We start from the raw sequence: 18752 nt of genomic DNA, 5'->3' as shown, positions 1-18752 counted from the left end.
CAATACAGGTTTTTCTGTATAACCTTTAAAAAGTTTTTCTTTCCTCAGCTTCCTTTCCTTATTCCCATTCTGAGTATGCTTTGATATTAATTCAGTAGCCATACTGGGTTATGAAAAATTAAATAGATGCAACAGCATGTTTGTCTTTGCAATACATTCAGAATATGAAATAAATTTAAACTAAGCAATAGAATTTCTTAGAGATTAATGACTTTTGGAGTTAAAAAAAACAAACAAAATCCCAAAATTTAACCTCTTGAGGGATTTTTTTTTTTTTTTTTTTGACATGGTGGCTTTCTCTTGTTTCTTTACATAGCTACAAAAAAGGGGTAAGACCTCTGAGGGGAAAAAAATTTCCTAAGTCAAAGTAATGAGTTAATGTAATCTTGTAGTTATAAAATTGTTGTGCATGTTTAACTTTCAAAGTCAGGCTTAAACCAGGAAATGGTTTACTTTTTATGTGGGAACTATAGTAAAATAAAATCCGAATTAATTTTTATTTATCTTGCCTGTAGACCTTACAGGTTGGAGGGGGCAGGATAGGGTAGAAAGAGTATAAGTTGTTCTAGTTTCTTTATTTTTTTAATTCTGATTTATTAACTGTTACAACTGAATAAGCAGTTGTTATTCTTGGTGTTACTTTCATTGTTATGCATATCTAGAAAAGCCTTTTGTTTTAGTATAAACTATGTTTTACTCAGAAAGGCCAATTACTATCATAAACAGTCCCCAAATATTAGGGGCTTAACATAATGAAAATTTGTTTCGGGCTAATATCACAGTTCAAATCAAGGGGTTTTGTTCCACAGTGTCAATCAGGGGATCCATTTTTGTTTTTATTTTGTTTGTTTTTTTATGTATTTTTTTCAGTTACAGTTGACATTCAATATTATTTTATATTAATTTCAGGTGTACAGCATAGTGTTTAGACATTTATATAATTTATGGAGTGATCCCCACGAATAGTCTAGTACCCACCTGGCACTATACATAGTTGTTGTAATATTATTAACTACATTCTTTATGCTGTACTTTATATCCCTGTGACTATTTTGTAACTACCAATTTGAAAATCAAATGTAAAATAGGCACCTTACTTAAAATTTACCTTTGGAAATCAATTAGAATGATAGTTAAAATGGCTTTTTACAATTACTGCTAATAATATTATTTTACTTTGATTATGCAGGAAATACCATACTCATTTATTACAGTTTGATGGTGAAGGAGGTTGGCGCTTTGAACAATTGGATACTGCAATCCGTTTAACACTGAGTGAGGAAAAACAAAAGCTAGAATCTCAGCTAGCTGGAATTCCCAAAATGCAGCAAAGACTCAATGAACTATGTAAAATTTTGGGTGAAGACTCAGTGCTGAAAACAATCAAACATGAAGATGAAACATCCTAATTTGTTTTGACATGCTTTAAAAGTTAGTTTTGAAGTAAAGGCGACAAGACACTGTTATAGTGCATGCATTGTGTTAAACTAAGCACAGAGAAAAATAGCAACAAGAAATATTTTATAAGATTTTAACATTAAGGAAATACATGATCTCACTTTTTAGAAAAAAATAAACCAATGCATTATGTAAGATTAGTCATTATGGCTTGTACTAATTCCTAGTGAAAGCCTAATTCACCTGTAAAACAGGATTTTCTAGGTGAATTCATTATGAATACCCAGTTTACTATTTGTATGTGATGTGTCTGCAGTTCTTAACAAACATGGGAGATATCTTGAGAATGAAACAACTTAAGAGCAGCATTTGGGTTGAAATCAGGTACATAAAATTAGAAGTTTGAATAACATTTCAGTCTGTATGGTTATTAGGTTTAATAGCTAGAATTCAGGTTTATCATTGCTAGTGATCAACTAAACCTGTATACAAAATATCTGACAGTTTGATAAATAATTTAAATATGAAAAAATTATTTTAATGGCAGTGGTTGAAAGAAAAAAGCATGCTATACATGTATAAAATGCCATATACTTTTTTTATTTTAGATTTTGATCACGTTAAGGTGAGAACATACCAAATTAGTTTTGATGAAAATATTACATATTTGTTAATAAACTCTTTCGTTTTTAAAAAGAGAATTGCCAATATAGAAAAGAAGTATCCAAACAACGTTTGTCTCAGCCTGTTGCTTTGCTTGGCAGCATTATCTGTTGCAACTTCTGTCCAGAAATACTTAGCTTGTTTTTGTGCACAAAGGAGGAGTCTACCACATTTTTCAAATAGCAATACTATATTAGAATATAGGGATTCTCAGAATAACAATAGTAATGACAAATGGAACAGTACTTTACAGTTTACAATCCTCATTTACGTTATTGCATTTTCATCCTGTGGCAATCTTTTGAGGCATATATTATTTTTCCTAGTTTGCTTTTGAAAAAATTGACACTCAGACTTGCCCAAACTGTGCAGTTTATTTAGGGACAGATCCAGGGATCAAATGAAGTTCTGATTCCCTGGTTCAGTTCTATTTCCACTACATACTATCCTTGAAATCTAACAGGGCTACAATATCAATAAAAGTTAGATGAGGTGTTGAAAAGAAAATAAATTTGGTAATGTTACTGTTATTTGGTTACTGTTTACAAGATAGTGGAAATTAAGTACAAACTGGAAAAATCATTGGTCTGTGGTTTAAAATGAGCCAAGAAAGTTAGCAAATCTTTCAGTAACTATGCACTCATAATATTAACGTGCCTCTACAGCCAGCAATCAGAAGGGGAATTAATTGTGTTATAGGTAAATTTAATATTTATTCAACAAGAATCTGTATGGAATAGTCATAGGGAATAAATCTGATCTTTTCATGCACCTTGGAGTTTGAAGTACAAAAGGCAGGACTGGCATTTTAGTCTCTGACTGTCTATGCTACCGTATTGACGGACCAGGAAAAATGGTAATGATCAGTTGTTAGTGGTTTAGAATTTTATTTGCTTATTTAGACATAGGCATAATAGATGCTAAGTCAGCGATTCTCAGACTTTTTCAGGTGGTAGATTACCTGGAAGTCATCTATGATGACTGTAGTAGAACATCATGATATTTTCAGTTCTGCCATGCTAAGACATTTTTAATTATCAATAAATGTAACTATCTTATATGAAGTTGATCTTACAAAATCATAAACAGTACAGCTATTTAAGTTTTTCTTTTAGTATCATAGCTAACCATTTATTCATTTGTCAGTTACTACTACTTCCTTTAGAAAAGTGAAGCACGTATCAAAGGTTTAAAAAAAAATGCATGGAACCAAAACTTACACTTAATGAAAATTATCCATTAATCTTAACTTCTATGTTAGCAGTTATCCAGTTGATACTGCTATAGGGACAAAATCTGAGGCAGGTGTCTTAAGTTAACTTTTAAAGATTTAAGACGAAAATGAAAAATCCTCATTTGAAACATGTACATAATTTTCATAATTTGAAAACAATCAAGCATTTAGGACCCAATATTTTATGTTTTGAAACTTTGAAAAGAATGCCAAAACAAATATTAGATTTATAATTAGCCCTTATTTAATATATCCTACCAATGAGCTGAAGTAAATAGGACTCATTACTTATAATGTACAGGATTCAAAGATTTTGTACTAAAATTTTGTACTAAAAGCTATACACTGCAATTTAAAAGTTGAAATTATAAGAGGAACATGTTTTCCATGAACTGTTTTGTGCCTATTTATTTTCTGAATTTTCTTCCAGGACCAATATACTCTAACTTGGAGGGGGGAAACTGTGATTTCAATCTGTATTTATGTACTATTTAACTGCTTCCGTGTTCTAATGCACGTACCATATTTTACTATTTTTACAGTTTTATGAAAAAAGTGAACAAGAGTAAGAAACTAAATAGCCATCTTTGTCTTTAAATATAACAAGGAATAGATGAGAAAAGGAAAAAGAAAGGATATTTCAATTTTCAAACTCCTTTTACCATTTTACGTATTTACCCAAACTTTTGACTTCTGTTTTTTTTTATATTTTTGTTCGTCAAAGAAAGCTACAAGTTTCGAATGTGCTTTTTTGTCGTTGTTGTTACCTTTCAACCTTGGAAAATAAGCTGCATTCTGTGAAAATGTTGCATTATATTTCTACAGCATGTAGTGTTATGTCAAGCATGAGTCTAAAACTGTGTGTGTGTGCTTATAAATAATGTGTAAAAATCTCTCTCCAGTAATCTCAAGGAGAATGATATATTTACATTTGTTTACAATTGGAATGGTTTTCCCTTGATAGTAATTTGGTTTTTGTGTCAAATTTTGCTCTGCCAATGAAGGTATAAATGAACATATTAGTTTTTTATTTGAGACTTTGGTTCCAAGGATAATTTCATATTTGGCAGTACTCTTTGCCTATTAAAATCTGTTTGGAATAGTTTTTTGATTCCATAAGCCTAGAAAAATTTGTTACACGTTAGAACCCAAATCCAGAGAATGTTACATACTTCTGATATGTACAGAAAATTGTCATTGATTATTAACCATTGATTAAAAGAGATGCCTTTGAAACTTTATGGGCAATAATTATTTTCATTTAGAAGTGTAAAGTACCTTCACCTAACCCAGAGTATGTACAGTTCTGCTGATATACATTTAGGTATGACAACTATGTTTTAGAGTTGTACTGTTTGCCACAAGAGAAATTTCAGAGGGATGTATAAAACATTTTTATTAAAAGCAAATCCCTTCTTCAATATTGGTACCTTTCTTGATTACCAAGTACAGAATTGCTTCACAGTTTCTATTGTGAAATTTTCAAAACCAGTTACCTACACTTACAAGCAGGGATCGTGTTAATGAAAACAGATGAGAAAAGTGTCCTTAAAGGGAAAAGTCACTATGCAGCTAAACTAGAATGTGGCTATGGGTGAATACATTGTAATATAGACACCACCCAATGTGCAATTACTTGAGCTCAACGTTCCTTTTGAATGTCTTCATCATCATGAGAAAAATTTGATTAACCAAAGGAATTACAAATTATCCCAGTAGTAGAAAATGCCCTATCTCTATATTGTAAATGACTCTTGAGTATCTGTCTACATACACCTGAGTTACAAGTTGTATGGTGCACAACCTCGTGAAGTACTATGCACAATAGTCTCCAAGGAGTTGCTTAAATATTTATTTTCTTTATTAATTCAACACACTTACTTATTAAGTACCAACCTATGCCAGTCACTGTGCTAGGTTCTAGGAATAAATAAAATATTATCCCTGTCCCAAGAAGCTTACAGTCCATTGAAAATTAGGAAAAGAAGTACCCTCAGTAACAGAAAAAGTCAATAGGTACTATTTATTATTTACCAAGTAGGCACAAAGCATTACATATACAATGAGATGAAAGTTAAGACAGAAAGGTTAAGTAATGCATCCAACCTCTCACAGCTACAAAGACATAGAGCTGAAATGTGAACCTAGTAATATTTGATTACAAAGCCTATGCAACTCGCCATCACCTTCCTTTTAATTAGTTTAGGTCAGTTTTCATTATTATTGTTTTTAATTCTAAAGTTGTAAGTATATTTTTAACTGGTTCAAGGTTTCTGATTAACCAAACAGATGTATTTTTCCATCTGAAAAGGAAATTTGTATAGACTTTATACAAAATACATTTTTCATTGTTTTTATTATAAATAATGGATGTGGTCCTATGAGAGGATAACAAAGGGCAAATTTTCATCGTTTGAGGAAGAAATGCCCAAACTGGTTAACATTCATTCATTCAGTAAATAATTATTGACATATTCAAGATACCAGTTATTGTGCTAGGTACTCAAAAGTGAACAAGACAGACCTGGTCTCAGCCCTCATGAAACATTTTAGTACATCAATACTAAACAATTGTATGCCTGTTAAGAGTTGTGGTCCCATCTAAGTGGCATATTTGTTTTGTGGTATCTTCTCAGTTCTTCTATTTCCTGACTAAGACCACTCTGTTACAATATTTCAGCGATAACCATTGTCTGGCAACAGGATTCCCTTAATTATACACGTAAGGGCTTCGTAATCCTCATGCCCTCCAACTTGGTCTGAATTACAAGGTCCAATAAAAGCAGTCTATAGGACTATATCATCCTTCACCAGTAGGTGCTCCCACACATTGAGCATTTTGTCTTGAAACCTGAGAAACATTAGCTTCTCAAGTTCCGATCACGTAAAGTGAGCCAGTTTTGTGCAATGAAAAGTATCCCTCCTGTGTTAACACAAAATGCAGATAACTGTAGAAGGGAAGTTCTAAACAGCAAAAAAAAAAAAAAAAATCATCATAAGTGAATACACAAGACTTCCAAATTTAAACACATTTAAAATTATATGCTCTATCTCAGTACTTGTGACCTAATGTAGAAAATAAGGTGCTTTGGTATTCACCTTATGTGTTTTTATGTGATTCAATACCTATAAAATATAATGTGCAGTAATCAAGTAATGCAATATTAAACATTAATATTCACTTGGCTCTATCATTTAGTTATAGTTTGATCCACATTTAATAGGAGGCAACCTTATATATCAGATAATTTATTTTCATATATTGAATACATTAAATTTAATAATAAAAATGTATCTAACCTAGACATTACACAAATGTATAAAACTAGAAAAGTGTACACTAGAAAAATGTATTAGGACTCACAAGGGGGTGGGGCAAAAGAGAATCGTATGGGAAAGCTAATATAATGGGAACTTTTGCAACATGCCAATATTAATAATTCAAAAGTGATAAAGACTGATAAAGCACGTTTCAAAGTCCCCTTTTTAGGCTAGCTTGTTGCTCAATATAAAACAAGTTTCCAAGATCCATGTAGGTGGGGTTTAGAGAAATGAGGTTAATGTAGATCCAAGCAGATACATATTTCTCTCGAAACCTAACACACTCACACATACACACACAACATCTTAAAAGTTTAATCCAAAAGAGCATGACAATTTAGAGGACTTAAATAACTGAAGAATATTTTTACTGTGATAAACACATAAAATTGACCATCTTAACATTTTCAAGTATATGGTTCAGTAGTGTTAAGTACGTTCACGTTGTTGCAGATCTCCAGGATTTTTTCATCTTACAAATCTGAAACTCGATATCCATTAAACAACTCCCCTTTTCTCCCTTCCCCAGCCACTGGTAACCACTATTCTTTCTGTTTCTTTGAATGTAACCACATTAGCTATCTCATCTAAGGCTAATCATACAGAATTTGTCTTTCTGTGACTGGCTTATTTCACATAGCATAATGTCTTCAAGATTCACTCATGTTGTGTGTGGCATGTGACAGGATTTTCTTCCCTTTTAAAGCTGAATAATATTCCATTGTATGTATAGACCACATTTTGTTTATCCATTCTTCCATTGATAGAATGGGTTGCTTTGAACTTCGGGCTATTATAAATACTGCTGCTAAAACATGGGTGTACAAATATCCCTTCAAGACCCAGCTTTCAGTTCTTTTGGATGCATACCCAGAAGTGGGATTGCTGGATCATATGGTAGTTCTATTTTTATGTTTTTGAGGAGCCTCCATAGTGGTTGTTGCACTATATTACATTCCCACCAACAGTACATAAGGGGTCCAATTTCTCCACATCCTTGCCAACACTTGATATTTTCTGTTATTTTTTATAGTAGCCATCCTAATGAGTGTAAGAATAATTGCATTTCGGTTTTGATTTGCATTTCTCTGATGATTAGTGATGTTGAGCATCTTTTCATATGCTGGTTGGCCACTTGTATATCTTCTTCGGATATGTGTCTATTCAAATCCTTTGCCTGAAGAATTTTTTTTTTTTATTAAAATGTATTTTGGTGTTCAAGGCCTACCATGATCTGGCCCCAATCTGTTTCCTTTGCTTTCAAAACGTCTCCCCTTACCCTGCCTCCATTTCTCTGCTCTTAGTCATCTTGGCTGGAGATGGCAAGTGTTCCCTTTTACTTTCTCTCTTTTCATTTTATTTTCTCAGTCAGGAATGTCTTTCATTCACCATCTTCTCTACTAAAACCTTATCTAGATTTAAGGATGTTTTAAATGACTCCTGGTTATATATAGCTTTTTCTTTGTTTATGCTTACAGTGTACTTTATTTGAAACGCTATTGTTACATATATGACATGCTACATTTTATCATTTATTTGTGTACCTGTCTTCTCCATTTGTTCATTCATGTATTCATTGGTCACACAGTCTTCCCAGACTATTTAAATAAAATAGCCCTCAACCAGTTCCTGTCATATCAGTCAGTTTTATTTATGTAACTTGTTATTTCTCCATTTATGTTCACTTATTTTTTTAGTGGATTCTCTCTGCCTATTACCATTGCCCTCCTTAGACTGTACGCTCTGTGGGCCAGGATTCTTGTGTATCTCATTTACTGCAGAAAATCATTCTGCACCTAGAATAATGCATGGCAGATGGGGGACACTTAAAGAGCATTTGTTCAATAGGTGCATAAATGAATAAGTGAGCGAATGAATACAAATAGAAGAAAAGAACAAATACATGAGTGAAAGAATGAAAATGAATTTGAGGAGGAATGACTTCACCAAGGGAGAGAGATAGAAAGTGCACTCTCTCCTTCATGTCTTTGTTATTCAAGGCACAGTGACGGGTAAAACAATAATGCACTTTTTTCTTTTCTGCTGAAAGAAAAATTGAGCATCTCGTACTATGGGCTCCATCCATTTCCCCTCCGCCTCTAAAGTTAAGAAGTAATATATGTGTTTTAATCCTCCTAACAGGATGCTGATGATAAATGTTTCAAAATAATTTCTTCTAATTCACTGATTGAGCAGAAATTCCATATCACATCAAGTGTCTAACTGGACAACCTAGCTCCATGTTTTCTCTCTCTCTAAGATCCTACGTGTATACATCCTTCCTCTTTCTGCTACTCTGGGTAGTTCTCAACACCCTTGAAGTCATGTAGAATAGGCCCAGAGAGTCATAGGTACGAATTATTGTCTATATGAACTATACCCTCATTTTCATCGATCCCAGTGACCATAAAGAGGTGTTTCTTCAAATCAGGGTCATGAATAGACTTTTACCTTCTGTAATGTTTATAGAAAATTCAATACCCACAGAACAACTCTATACTAATGACCACTGGACTCCTGACAATAAGAACAAGAGTCATTTCAAAGCAGAAAGCAAATGTCAATACCAACCCATAGCAGAGCCTGTTAGAATGCAGCGCCTCTTCTCTCCTCACCACAAGCCTGAGGTGTAGGGTATGTTGCGCAGTGACTAAGAGCCCAGGCTCTGGAGAAAGACTCCTTGGTTGAGTCCTGCCTCTGTCACCTCCCTGCTCAGCATGTTACTTAACCTCTCCATGCCTCAGGTTTCTCATTTTTAAAGTGGAGATAATGATGGTACTTAATTCATAATGTGCTATGAGAATTAAATGTATTGATATTTATAAAGTGCGTAGGAGACAGCTTGCCACATCTTTATAGTTATTACTATCTGTGTATATATTGGTATGGGTTATTTAAATAAAAATCTAATCACCACCCTTTAGGAAATGGTTGGTTTTGATTGAGTCATGGAAGAGGGAGGTATAATTTACCTGGGACGAGTGGTCCTTTGGGTTGAGAGACCACAAGTGTGAGTGGCTAAAAGACAACTAGCTCACGTCTGATGCATAGTAGTCACTCAATATATGTGGAATAAATGACTGAATGAATAAATAAATGAGGTATTAACAGAAGAAAGAGAAAGGGAGATAAACACATGCCAAAGACGAAACTGCTTTCTTTGCAATTTTGCCAAGGGTCCAAATGCTAGGTGGCATGTCACTGAAATTGTATGGGCTTGCTATGTTTGCAATGGGTCCCATTGTTTACTAAAGCCTGAAATTATGTATAAACTGATATATCAAAAAAGCTGAAACAGTACTCTTCCTCTCAATTTACTTTCTCTGGTCCCAATGTGCCTGGTCCATATACAATTATAGTGTGTCCACTTCATTTTTATTTTTCCCATACAATGCAAAAGAAAAGAGGACATGAGACAGAGAAAGGCATTTTGAGAAACAGAATAATGAAGAGAAAGATAAAAAGAAGGAAGAGGAAATGGTAATGTATGATATGGTTGCAGTGACAATGGAAAGTATGCTTAAAAGGAGCGGAGTAAAGTAATTCTGGAAACTTATGACCTACACCATGCGGGCCTCTATCATCTTACTTTCTCAGGTAAATTTGCATATTCCCAGGGAACCCTAGGACAGGTGCTTATTGAAGATCCTCTTTCTTTATGATGAAGATAGAAAATTGGGATTTCTCACAACCTCTTCACGATCTATTTTGAACTATCATATTGCTCCCAAACTCTACTGATCACACCCATTTGGCAAACTTCCAACCATGTGTGATCGTAATCACCCGTCCTCGTCATGCCTGGACAAGAGCAGCTGCGTGCAGCTGGAGCAAGTCACTCTTCAGGGTACATCTTCACTATAAATTCATGATCATCAACTTCAAAATAGTTTTCAGTACTATTCACTCTCCCACTCTCCACAGCTACTTTCTCGAACTTTCACTGCTCTCTGGACAGTCCAGCCCTCCCTCCCTCCTTTCTCACAGCTGGTCTTTGACTGACCCTTTCTGCTACCAAACATGAAAATGTAACTTTATTTTCATCCATTTTATCCTTTGTCCTTTCTCATAGAGGACGGCTTCTTTTGTTTCTTAAATCAGTGGCTCCTAAGGAGTCACCCTGGCCACCCCGTCATTCCTCACACTCCATATCTAATTTACCACCAAATCCTGTGCCTTTTGCCTCCTAAATAATAGCTCTCGAATAAGTTTCCTTTCCGCCTTCACCACATTGGCAAAGCTCAAGGGGAAAATCGGTTTCTCCCACTTGGACTACATTGCCATTGCTTCCTAACTGATCTCACTGTATACAGTCAGGGAGATTCTACCAATGTATTCTTAAAAAAAGAAAAAGTTTAAAAATGTTTTTCAGTGTGATATTACACATATATTGAAAACTGCACAAAACTAAATATATAAGTTTTGGTCAATTAACTTTGCGAGCTCATCCTAGAAACAGTCACATACCTCATTGCTGAGTATCACTGTGGTCACCTTGGAAGTACTCCCCTAGGGAAGCTATGCACCGACACCAGTGCCGAGTCCACCCTTCAAAGTAATTTTGAACTCTTTCTGGAATGGCCATCAGAGCTGTCATTGTATTACCCTTGATGTCCTGATGTCATCAAAATGTCTTCCTTTCAATATTTCCTTTATCTATGGGTAAAGAAAGAAGTAATTGGGAGTCAGATCAGGTGAGTAGGGAGGATGTTCCAATACAGTTATTTGTTTACTGGCTAAAAACTCCCTCACAGACAGTGCTGTATGAGCTGGTGCATTGTCGTGATGTAAGAGCCGTGAATTGTTGGTGAAAAGTTCAGGTCATCTAACTTTTTCACGCAGCCTTCTCATCACTTCCAAATAGTAAACTTGGTTAACTGTTTGTCCGGTTGGTACAAATTCATAATGAATAATCCCTCTGACATCAAAAAATGGTTAGAAACATCGTTGCAACAAGTTTGCGAACTTCATTGTCAGACCTGACACAGCACAATATATTAATGCAAATCCAACACCTGTTTAAACAGGTTAATAAAGAGGGCATTGCCGCCACTGCAAAAACCCACCTAAAGCCCCCTTCTAATCACTAGTGCCATTTCCCCTACTCCTAGTATAACCACTATCTTGACTTCTTACACCACATATTAGATTTGGCTTCCTATTACTTTATGCAAGTAGGGTCATACTGCATGTATCTTACTGTGTCGGACTTCCTTCGTTTAACATTAAGTGCATGAAATTCATCTGTGTTGTAGTGCATAGTCACAGTTTGTCCATTCCCATTTTTGTATAGTAATCCATTGTATACTTACACCACTATTTAGTTATTCATTCTACTCATGATGAACATTTGTTCTGTTTCTAGTTTAGGGTTATAAACATTTTTATACATGCCTCATGCTACACATGTGCATGTGTTTCTCCTCAGCCCACCCATGCTAGTCACATATCCAGAGAGACATGATATCTTCTTTTTCTGTCTTTCAGAAAATGGTTTGAAAGTAAGGAAACTTTCAAGAGAAATTGAAATGTATTTATTAACTATAGATATATAGAGGTAGTGATTTAAAAAATACAAAATTACTTCTTCATATATGTTTAAATATCGAGTTCCCTCATATTTAAAATTGTGTTGTATTAGATATTTTTTCTAATGTTTCTTCCACATTTTATGATTATTTAATTCCCCTAGATTATTTTTTTCTTTAAATTAAAGTTTATTGGGGTGACAATTATTAGTAAAGTTACATAGATTTCAGGTGTACAATTCTGTAATACATTATCTATATCTCACATTGTGTTCACCACCCAGCGTCAGTTCTCCTTCCATCACCATATATTAGACCCTTTTATCCTCTTCTAGAGCCCTCCTCCCCCTTATCGTCTGGTAACCCCTAAACTATTGTCTATGTATATGAGTTCTTTTCCTTCATTTGTTTGTCTTGTTCTTTTGTTGTTTTTGGTTTATATACCATATATCAGTTAAATCATATGGTTCGTTACTTTTTCTGTCTGACTTATTTCGCTTAGCATTATAATCTCAAGATCCATCCATGTTGTCACAAATGGTCCTATTTCATCTTTTCTTACCGCCGTATAGTATTCCATTGTGTATATATACCACAACTTCTTTATCCATTCATCTATTAAAGAACATTTTGGTTGTTTCCATGTCTTGGCCACCATAAATAAAGCTGCAATGAACATTGGAGCACATTTGTCTTTATGGTAAATGTTTTCAGATTTTTTTGGTAGATACCCAGGAGAGGGATTGCTGGGTCATATGGCAATTCTATTCGTAATTTTTTGAGGAACCGCCACACTGCCTTCCATAGTAGCTGCACCAATCTGCATTCCCACTAATACTGTATGAGGGTTCCTTTTTCTCCACAGCCTCTCCAACACTTGTCACTATTTGTCTTGTTGATGACAGCCATTCTGACTGGGGCGAGGTGATATCTCCCTGTGGTTTTTATTTGCATTTCTCTGATGATTGGTGATGTTGAGCATTTTTTCATATGTCTATTGGCCATTTGTATGTGCTTTTTGGAGAAATATCTCTTCAGGTCTTCTGTCCATTTTTCAGTTGGGTTTTTTTTTTGTTGTTGTTGAGTTGTATGAGTTCCTTGTATATTTTGAATTTTAGTCCCTTATCAGTGGCGTTGTTTGAAAAAATCTTCTCCCATTCGGTAGGTTGCCTCTTTATTTTGTTGATGGTTTCTTTTGCTCTGTGGAAACTTTTAAGTTTGATATAGTCCCATTCATTTATTTTAGCTTTTACTTCCATTGCTTTTGGAATCAAATTCATAAAATACTCTTTGAACCCAAGGTCCGTAAGTTTAGTACCTATGGTTTCTTCTATGCAGTTTATTGTTTCAGGTCTTATGCTTAAGTCTTTGATCCTTTTGAATTAATTTTGGTACATGGTGACAGATAGCAGTCCACTTTCATTCTTTTGCATGTGGCTTTCCAGTTCTCCCAGCACCATTTATTGAAGATGCTGTCTTTTCTCCATTGTATGTTTTTGGCTTCTTTGTCAAAAATTGTCTGTCCATATTTATGTGGGTTTATTTCTGGGTTCTCAATTCTATTCTATTAGTCTATGTGTCTGTTTTTCTGCCAATACCATGCTGTTTTGATTACTGTTACCCTGAAGTACAAGCTAAAGTCAGGGAGTGTGATACCTCTAGCACTGTTCTTTTTTCTTAGGCTTTTTTGCTTTGGCTATTCAGGGTCTTTTGTGGTTCCATACAAATCTGTGATTTATATGATTTTTTTGTTCTATTGCTTTAAAAAATGCCATTGGGGTTTTGATGGGGATTGCATTAAATCTGTATATTGCTTTGGGTAATACGGCCATTTTAACTATGTTGATTCTTCCAATCCATGAGCACGGAATGTCTTTCCATTTCTTTGTGTCTTCTTCAATTTCTTTTTAAAATGTCTTATAGTTTTCAGCATATAGGTCTTTCACATCCTTGGTTAAGTTCATTCCTAGGTATTGTATTCTTTTTGTTGCAATTGCAAAAGGAATTGTTTTTTTAATTTCTTTTTCTGAGATTTCATTGTTAGTGTATAGGAATGCAATGGACTTTTGTATGTTGATTTTGTAGCTGGCAACTTTACTGTATTCATTGATTGTTTCTGATAGCTTTTTGGTGGAGTCTTCAGGGTTTTCTATATATAGCATCATGTCATCTGCAAAGAGTGACAATTTAACTTCTTCATTCCCAATTTGGATGCCTTTTATTTCTTTCTCTTGCCTGAGTGCTCTAGCGAGGACTTCCAACACTATGTTGAAAAGCAGAGTGATAGGGGACAGCCCTGTTGTGTTCCTGAACGTAGAGTAAATGGCTTTAGTTTTTCACCATTAATTATGATATTAGCTGAGGGGTTGTCGTATATAGCCTTTATTCTGTTAAGGTATTTTTCTTCTATACCTATTTTATTAAGTGTTTTAATCATAAATGGGATGTTGTATCTTGTCAAATGCTTTTTCTGCATCAAATGATATAATCATATGATTTTAGTCCTTTATTTTGTTTATGTGATGTATCACATTGATGGATATGCGTATTTTGAACCATCCTTGTGCCCCTGGGATGAACCCCACTTGGTCGTGACGAATAATCTTTTTAATGTATTGTTGCGTTCCATTTGCTAGAATTTTGTTTAGGATTTTTGCTCTGTATTCATCAGAGATATTGGTCTGTAGTTTTCTTTTTTGTGTGTTGTCATTACTAGGCTTTGGTATCAGGGTAATGTTGGCCTCATAAAATCAGTTAGGGAGTATTGTCTCCTCTTCAATTTTTTGAAGAGTAGATTATTTAATTTTTATCCTCTGATTTCCAACATGGTCAGTGTGAGTGGAATTTTATCTTATTATGTAGCCCTCTAGTGGCTAAAATTTAAAAGGCGCACAATATTAAGAAAGAAAAAAAAATTGTAATTGTTCCAGAGGAAAAAAACATTCGTTTAGAGAAGAAAACAGTCCAGAGAGGACTAAAAGTAAGTGAACTACAGAAGGAGAGGGAAATTAAATGAGAGGTCAGGGTTAGGCAGTGTGAAATAGGTAGATGAGAAGGAGATAAAGAGTCAATATTTTCTTAGCAGACATTGTACTATAAACTTTTCATGTATTTTCTCAATTAATCTTCACAAAAACTCTATGAAGAGGGTACTATCACTACTTTACAGGTCAAGCATTTGAGGCTCAGAGTATGAAATAAAATGCCCGAATCATACAATTTGAAATTTGTATTCCACGGTTTAGAATTTTATTCCAAAATCTGTGCCCTCAAATATCAAATGAAGTTGGAAACATTGCAGATTAGTTACATAGATGGAAGTTTTCCTTTATCCCTTATAGGGTTGCAACTTCCTGTTGGCTCAACAACTAGACGAGCAGGGGTATGACAGATGGATGTCCCAGGGCCACCACCCTACCACACACCTGTTTACCTACTTATGCTTCTTGTGGAACTGGAAGTAAGGGGTGGAGTTCGCTGATGACGCCCAGGTTCATAATTCGAACCATGATGCGTTAACAAGTGGGTGGAGGGAGGGAAAAAACAGCAATGCGATGACAATTTGGGCTAAAGAAGTAGTTTCTATATCTCAGTTCTGCAAAACAGTATTCACACACAGCAATTCCTCATCACCTTGGGTTAAGAGAGATAATACCTTCATCTCTCACATGTGCCTGATGCTTCTCATTTTTCCTTTTTTTTGTTTTTTCCCCATGACTTGTGATACTATATCTATAGCCAAAGGCTAGGGATGGGCTGCATTTGGTAAAATACTATACTGGTTCCAGGCAATATAGAGACACTGTGAAGAGTTTTAAATGAAACAAAAAATGTGGCAGGGAGGGCCTGTTAAATTCTAAATACTGTTTGTAATTGTTACAAAACAAGAGATTACTACTTTTTAAATTAATTTTTAAAAAATGTTTGAATGAACCTCTAACACCTATAAAGAACTTTTCCTGCAAGGTAGCTCTTGCTATAATAACACCTTTGCATGAATATCTGACTTAAAAACAAGAATAGGTTGGTTCATTTTCTTAAAAATATTATGAGGCATGAGAGAAATTCTTGGCGTTCTTTGCTTAGACTATACCCTCAATAGATTACTTATTGATCTTTAAAGGCCCATCAATTTTTCTGCCTCTTGGTGCTATTTGTGTACTTCTCTTATCTCTTTATAAGACTGTAATTTCTTTTGTGGAAATTGTTTAGCTTATCATAGTAGCTTGATTTTCAATGGTAAAAGTAATCATAGTTTTAGCAAGTCAAAAAGTCAAAGTATATAATATAAGGAAGGCAACTCATAATCTGTCTTCTCCCTTCAATCCTATCCCATGTTATAATCCCATGTGAACAAATTGAGTAATCTCCACACCTTTCTCTAATTTCATACCAACATATATAGGATTTATTTCTTTTTTATTGTATGTTCCATATATTTCTGTAACTTTTGTGGACAAAAATGGGGCTCTGTAATAAATCTGACCAAAAGTAACTTCACAGGGTGATCTGCTCATAAATTCCTAATTGGGCAGGTCTTGGTGGGTAGTCACACCCCAGGCTTATAGAAGGTTTATCTTTGCCGTCAGCAAGCCCTGTCCATTGTTCTTGTGCATCTAGGTTAGCACACCTTTGAAATGCCAAAAGTAATCCTCTTTTCCAGACCCCTCAAAGACACAGCCACACTCAAGGGAGCACATAATCTTAACTATCCGGTACTTTGCTTTCTCCCACCTTCCTGTACTCTTCCTTAGTTCCCTTGTTTATTCCAAATGTATAAAAGAAACTGCAGAACTGTCATTCTCTGGAGCATTTGAAATCTTGCTTCCCAGCATGTCAGCAGTTTCGCTCATATAAACTCATACAAATTCTCTACAGGTTTGGATGTTCCTTACGTCGACACTTTAAAAATTTATGTATTATAGATACTTGCTCTTAAAGCACTCGTTTCTAAATTGATCGTTTTAATAGCAACATGACATTCCATAATAAAGATGCACTATCCCTATATTAATAGATACTTTGTTCCCAGTGTCTTTAACACTACCAAGAGCACCACAATAAACAGATTTGTGCATTTTACCATTTATATGGTAACATGTTCCTACAGAATAGCTTCTCAAAAGTGGGATGGAAGACTTAAGCAATACTGTTTCCAAATCTCTAACCAAAAGATAGTAGCGTTCCCTTCAGGGATATATAAGAATATCTGTTTGCTTACTCGGTCCCCAGTGCTAAACGTCATCAATCCTTTAATGTTTATCAAACTGGTGAAAAATAATACCCTATTATTTTCTAATTTGCTTTTTTCTGACGATTAGAGATGTCAAATATCTTTTCAAATGTCAAAGGTCAGGTTCCCTTTTTAAAACTCTATTACCTAACCTAGTTAAGTAATGAAGTTTGCCCATCATCCCAAGTCCTGATATCAAGCTGAGCTTTTGCAATGCACGTGTGAATAACTCATCCAACAATATGGTCGTTTTGTTCCTTGACCTCTTCATCCCTAATGATATTCACCTCCACCCACATAAGCCATCCACCTCCATGGCCACAGATGAACCTGTCATCATCTGACGTGACTTGAACTTCTGAACTTAAATTCATACATCTCATTCTGACCTCCGCCTTCTCTCTACTCTTCTGCTTCTCTTTCTCAGATACTCCCCTACAATACCTGTTAATCTATTTAATTGAGGATTCCAGTCCTATCTGTCTGTTCTCTGTAAGAAGATCATCTCATAAGCAAGAAACACTTCCAAAAACAAAGTAATTAAAGCTTTGGAAAGCAATGTTTCTTAATCTTCCTTGTGATTATGTGATATCTAGTGATTTTCAACCTGAGGACATCTAGGGGGTGTTTGGGAATATGGGATTGTTTCGGGTTGTCACAGAGACAAAGGGTTCACTACTGGCATTTAATGGACAAGCTTCCAAGGATGCTATATATCCTTCAAAGCTTGGAATAGTCCCTCCGAAGAAGTATCGTCCCATCCAAAATATCAACAGTAGCCCTAGTTAAGAAACACCAACTCCCCTTAATAATCTGATATTAAAAAGGAATGTAGATGTACATTCAATATTCTTTATGATTTAAAGGGTTCTACTGATACCGGAAGCCCATTTGTGGAGCTTGGATTAAAAATTCCTTCACTAACTAGCTACTGTTTAAAAATACAATTGGCTGCATTCAACTGTTTCAAAGCTTCCTCATGTTGACCTTTCTGCCATACTTGAAACCCACAAAATAAATTGCTCCTCTTTTTCTGTCTTCTGGGAAAGTCTAGTTTAGCATGAACTCAATAACTCCTGCACTTTGATTTTCCGTAGAATAGCTGAGATGTTATCCTTTTCACAAGGAACTTCACCAAATGTAAGGATAACTTTTTAAATACTGTAAAATGTATAGATTTTATGTACCAGTTTCACTATTAATCATTAATGCCCTCTTCTATTTCATGCTCTGCCTAACAAATTTATTATTAAGAAAATTCATTTTCCTTCTGTTCCTTGGAAAGGGATTTGGAAGGACTCGCAGTTCCATGGACAGAATCTAGATAAATAATGGGTTTTAAGGAGGTTCTTACTCTTCATAAGAGATACATCAA

General features: G+C 34.8%; 1 protein-coding gene across 2 annotated transcripts in view; it reads left to right on the top strand.

Moving 5' to 3' along the window:
- Nucleotides 1–18752, top strand: part of ABCD2 (ATP binding cassette subfamily D member 2) — a 114293-nt gene that overhangs the window by 49515 nt on the left and 46026 nt on the right. Inside the window, exon 10 of one of the 2 annotated variants that reach the window (XM_019736330.3) lies at nt 1190–4536. The exons of the other annotated variant lie outside the window; for it this stretch is intronic. Coding sequence (XP_019591889.2) covers nt 1190–1409 — 220 coding nt within the window. The 3' untranslated portion in view covers nt 1410–4536. Of the gene's footprint in view, nt 1–1189; nt 4537–18752 lie in introns of those variants that run through there. 2 annotated transcript variants of the gene reach the window in all.

This window comes from Rhinolophus sinicus, chromosome 1, assembly GCF_057876585.1.
Source record: "Rhinolophus sinicus isolate RSI-liver-muscle chromosome 1, RSI-T2T, whole genome shotgun sequence".
In the NCBI taxonomy this organism is placed as follows: Eukaryota; Metazoa; Chordata; class Mammalia; order Chiroptera; family Rhinolophidae; genus Rhinolophus; species Rhinolophus sinicus.
Note: the sequence above shows the minus strand (reverse complement) of the source record. Positions and strands in the feature narration are given on the sequence as shown.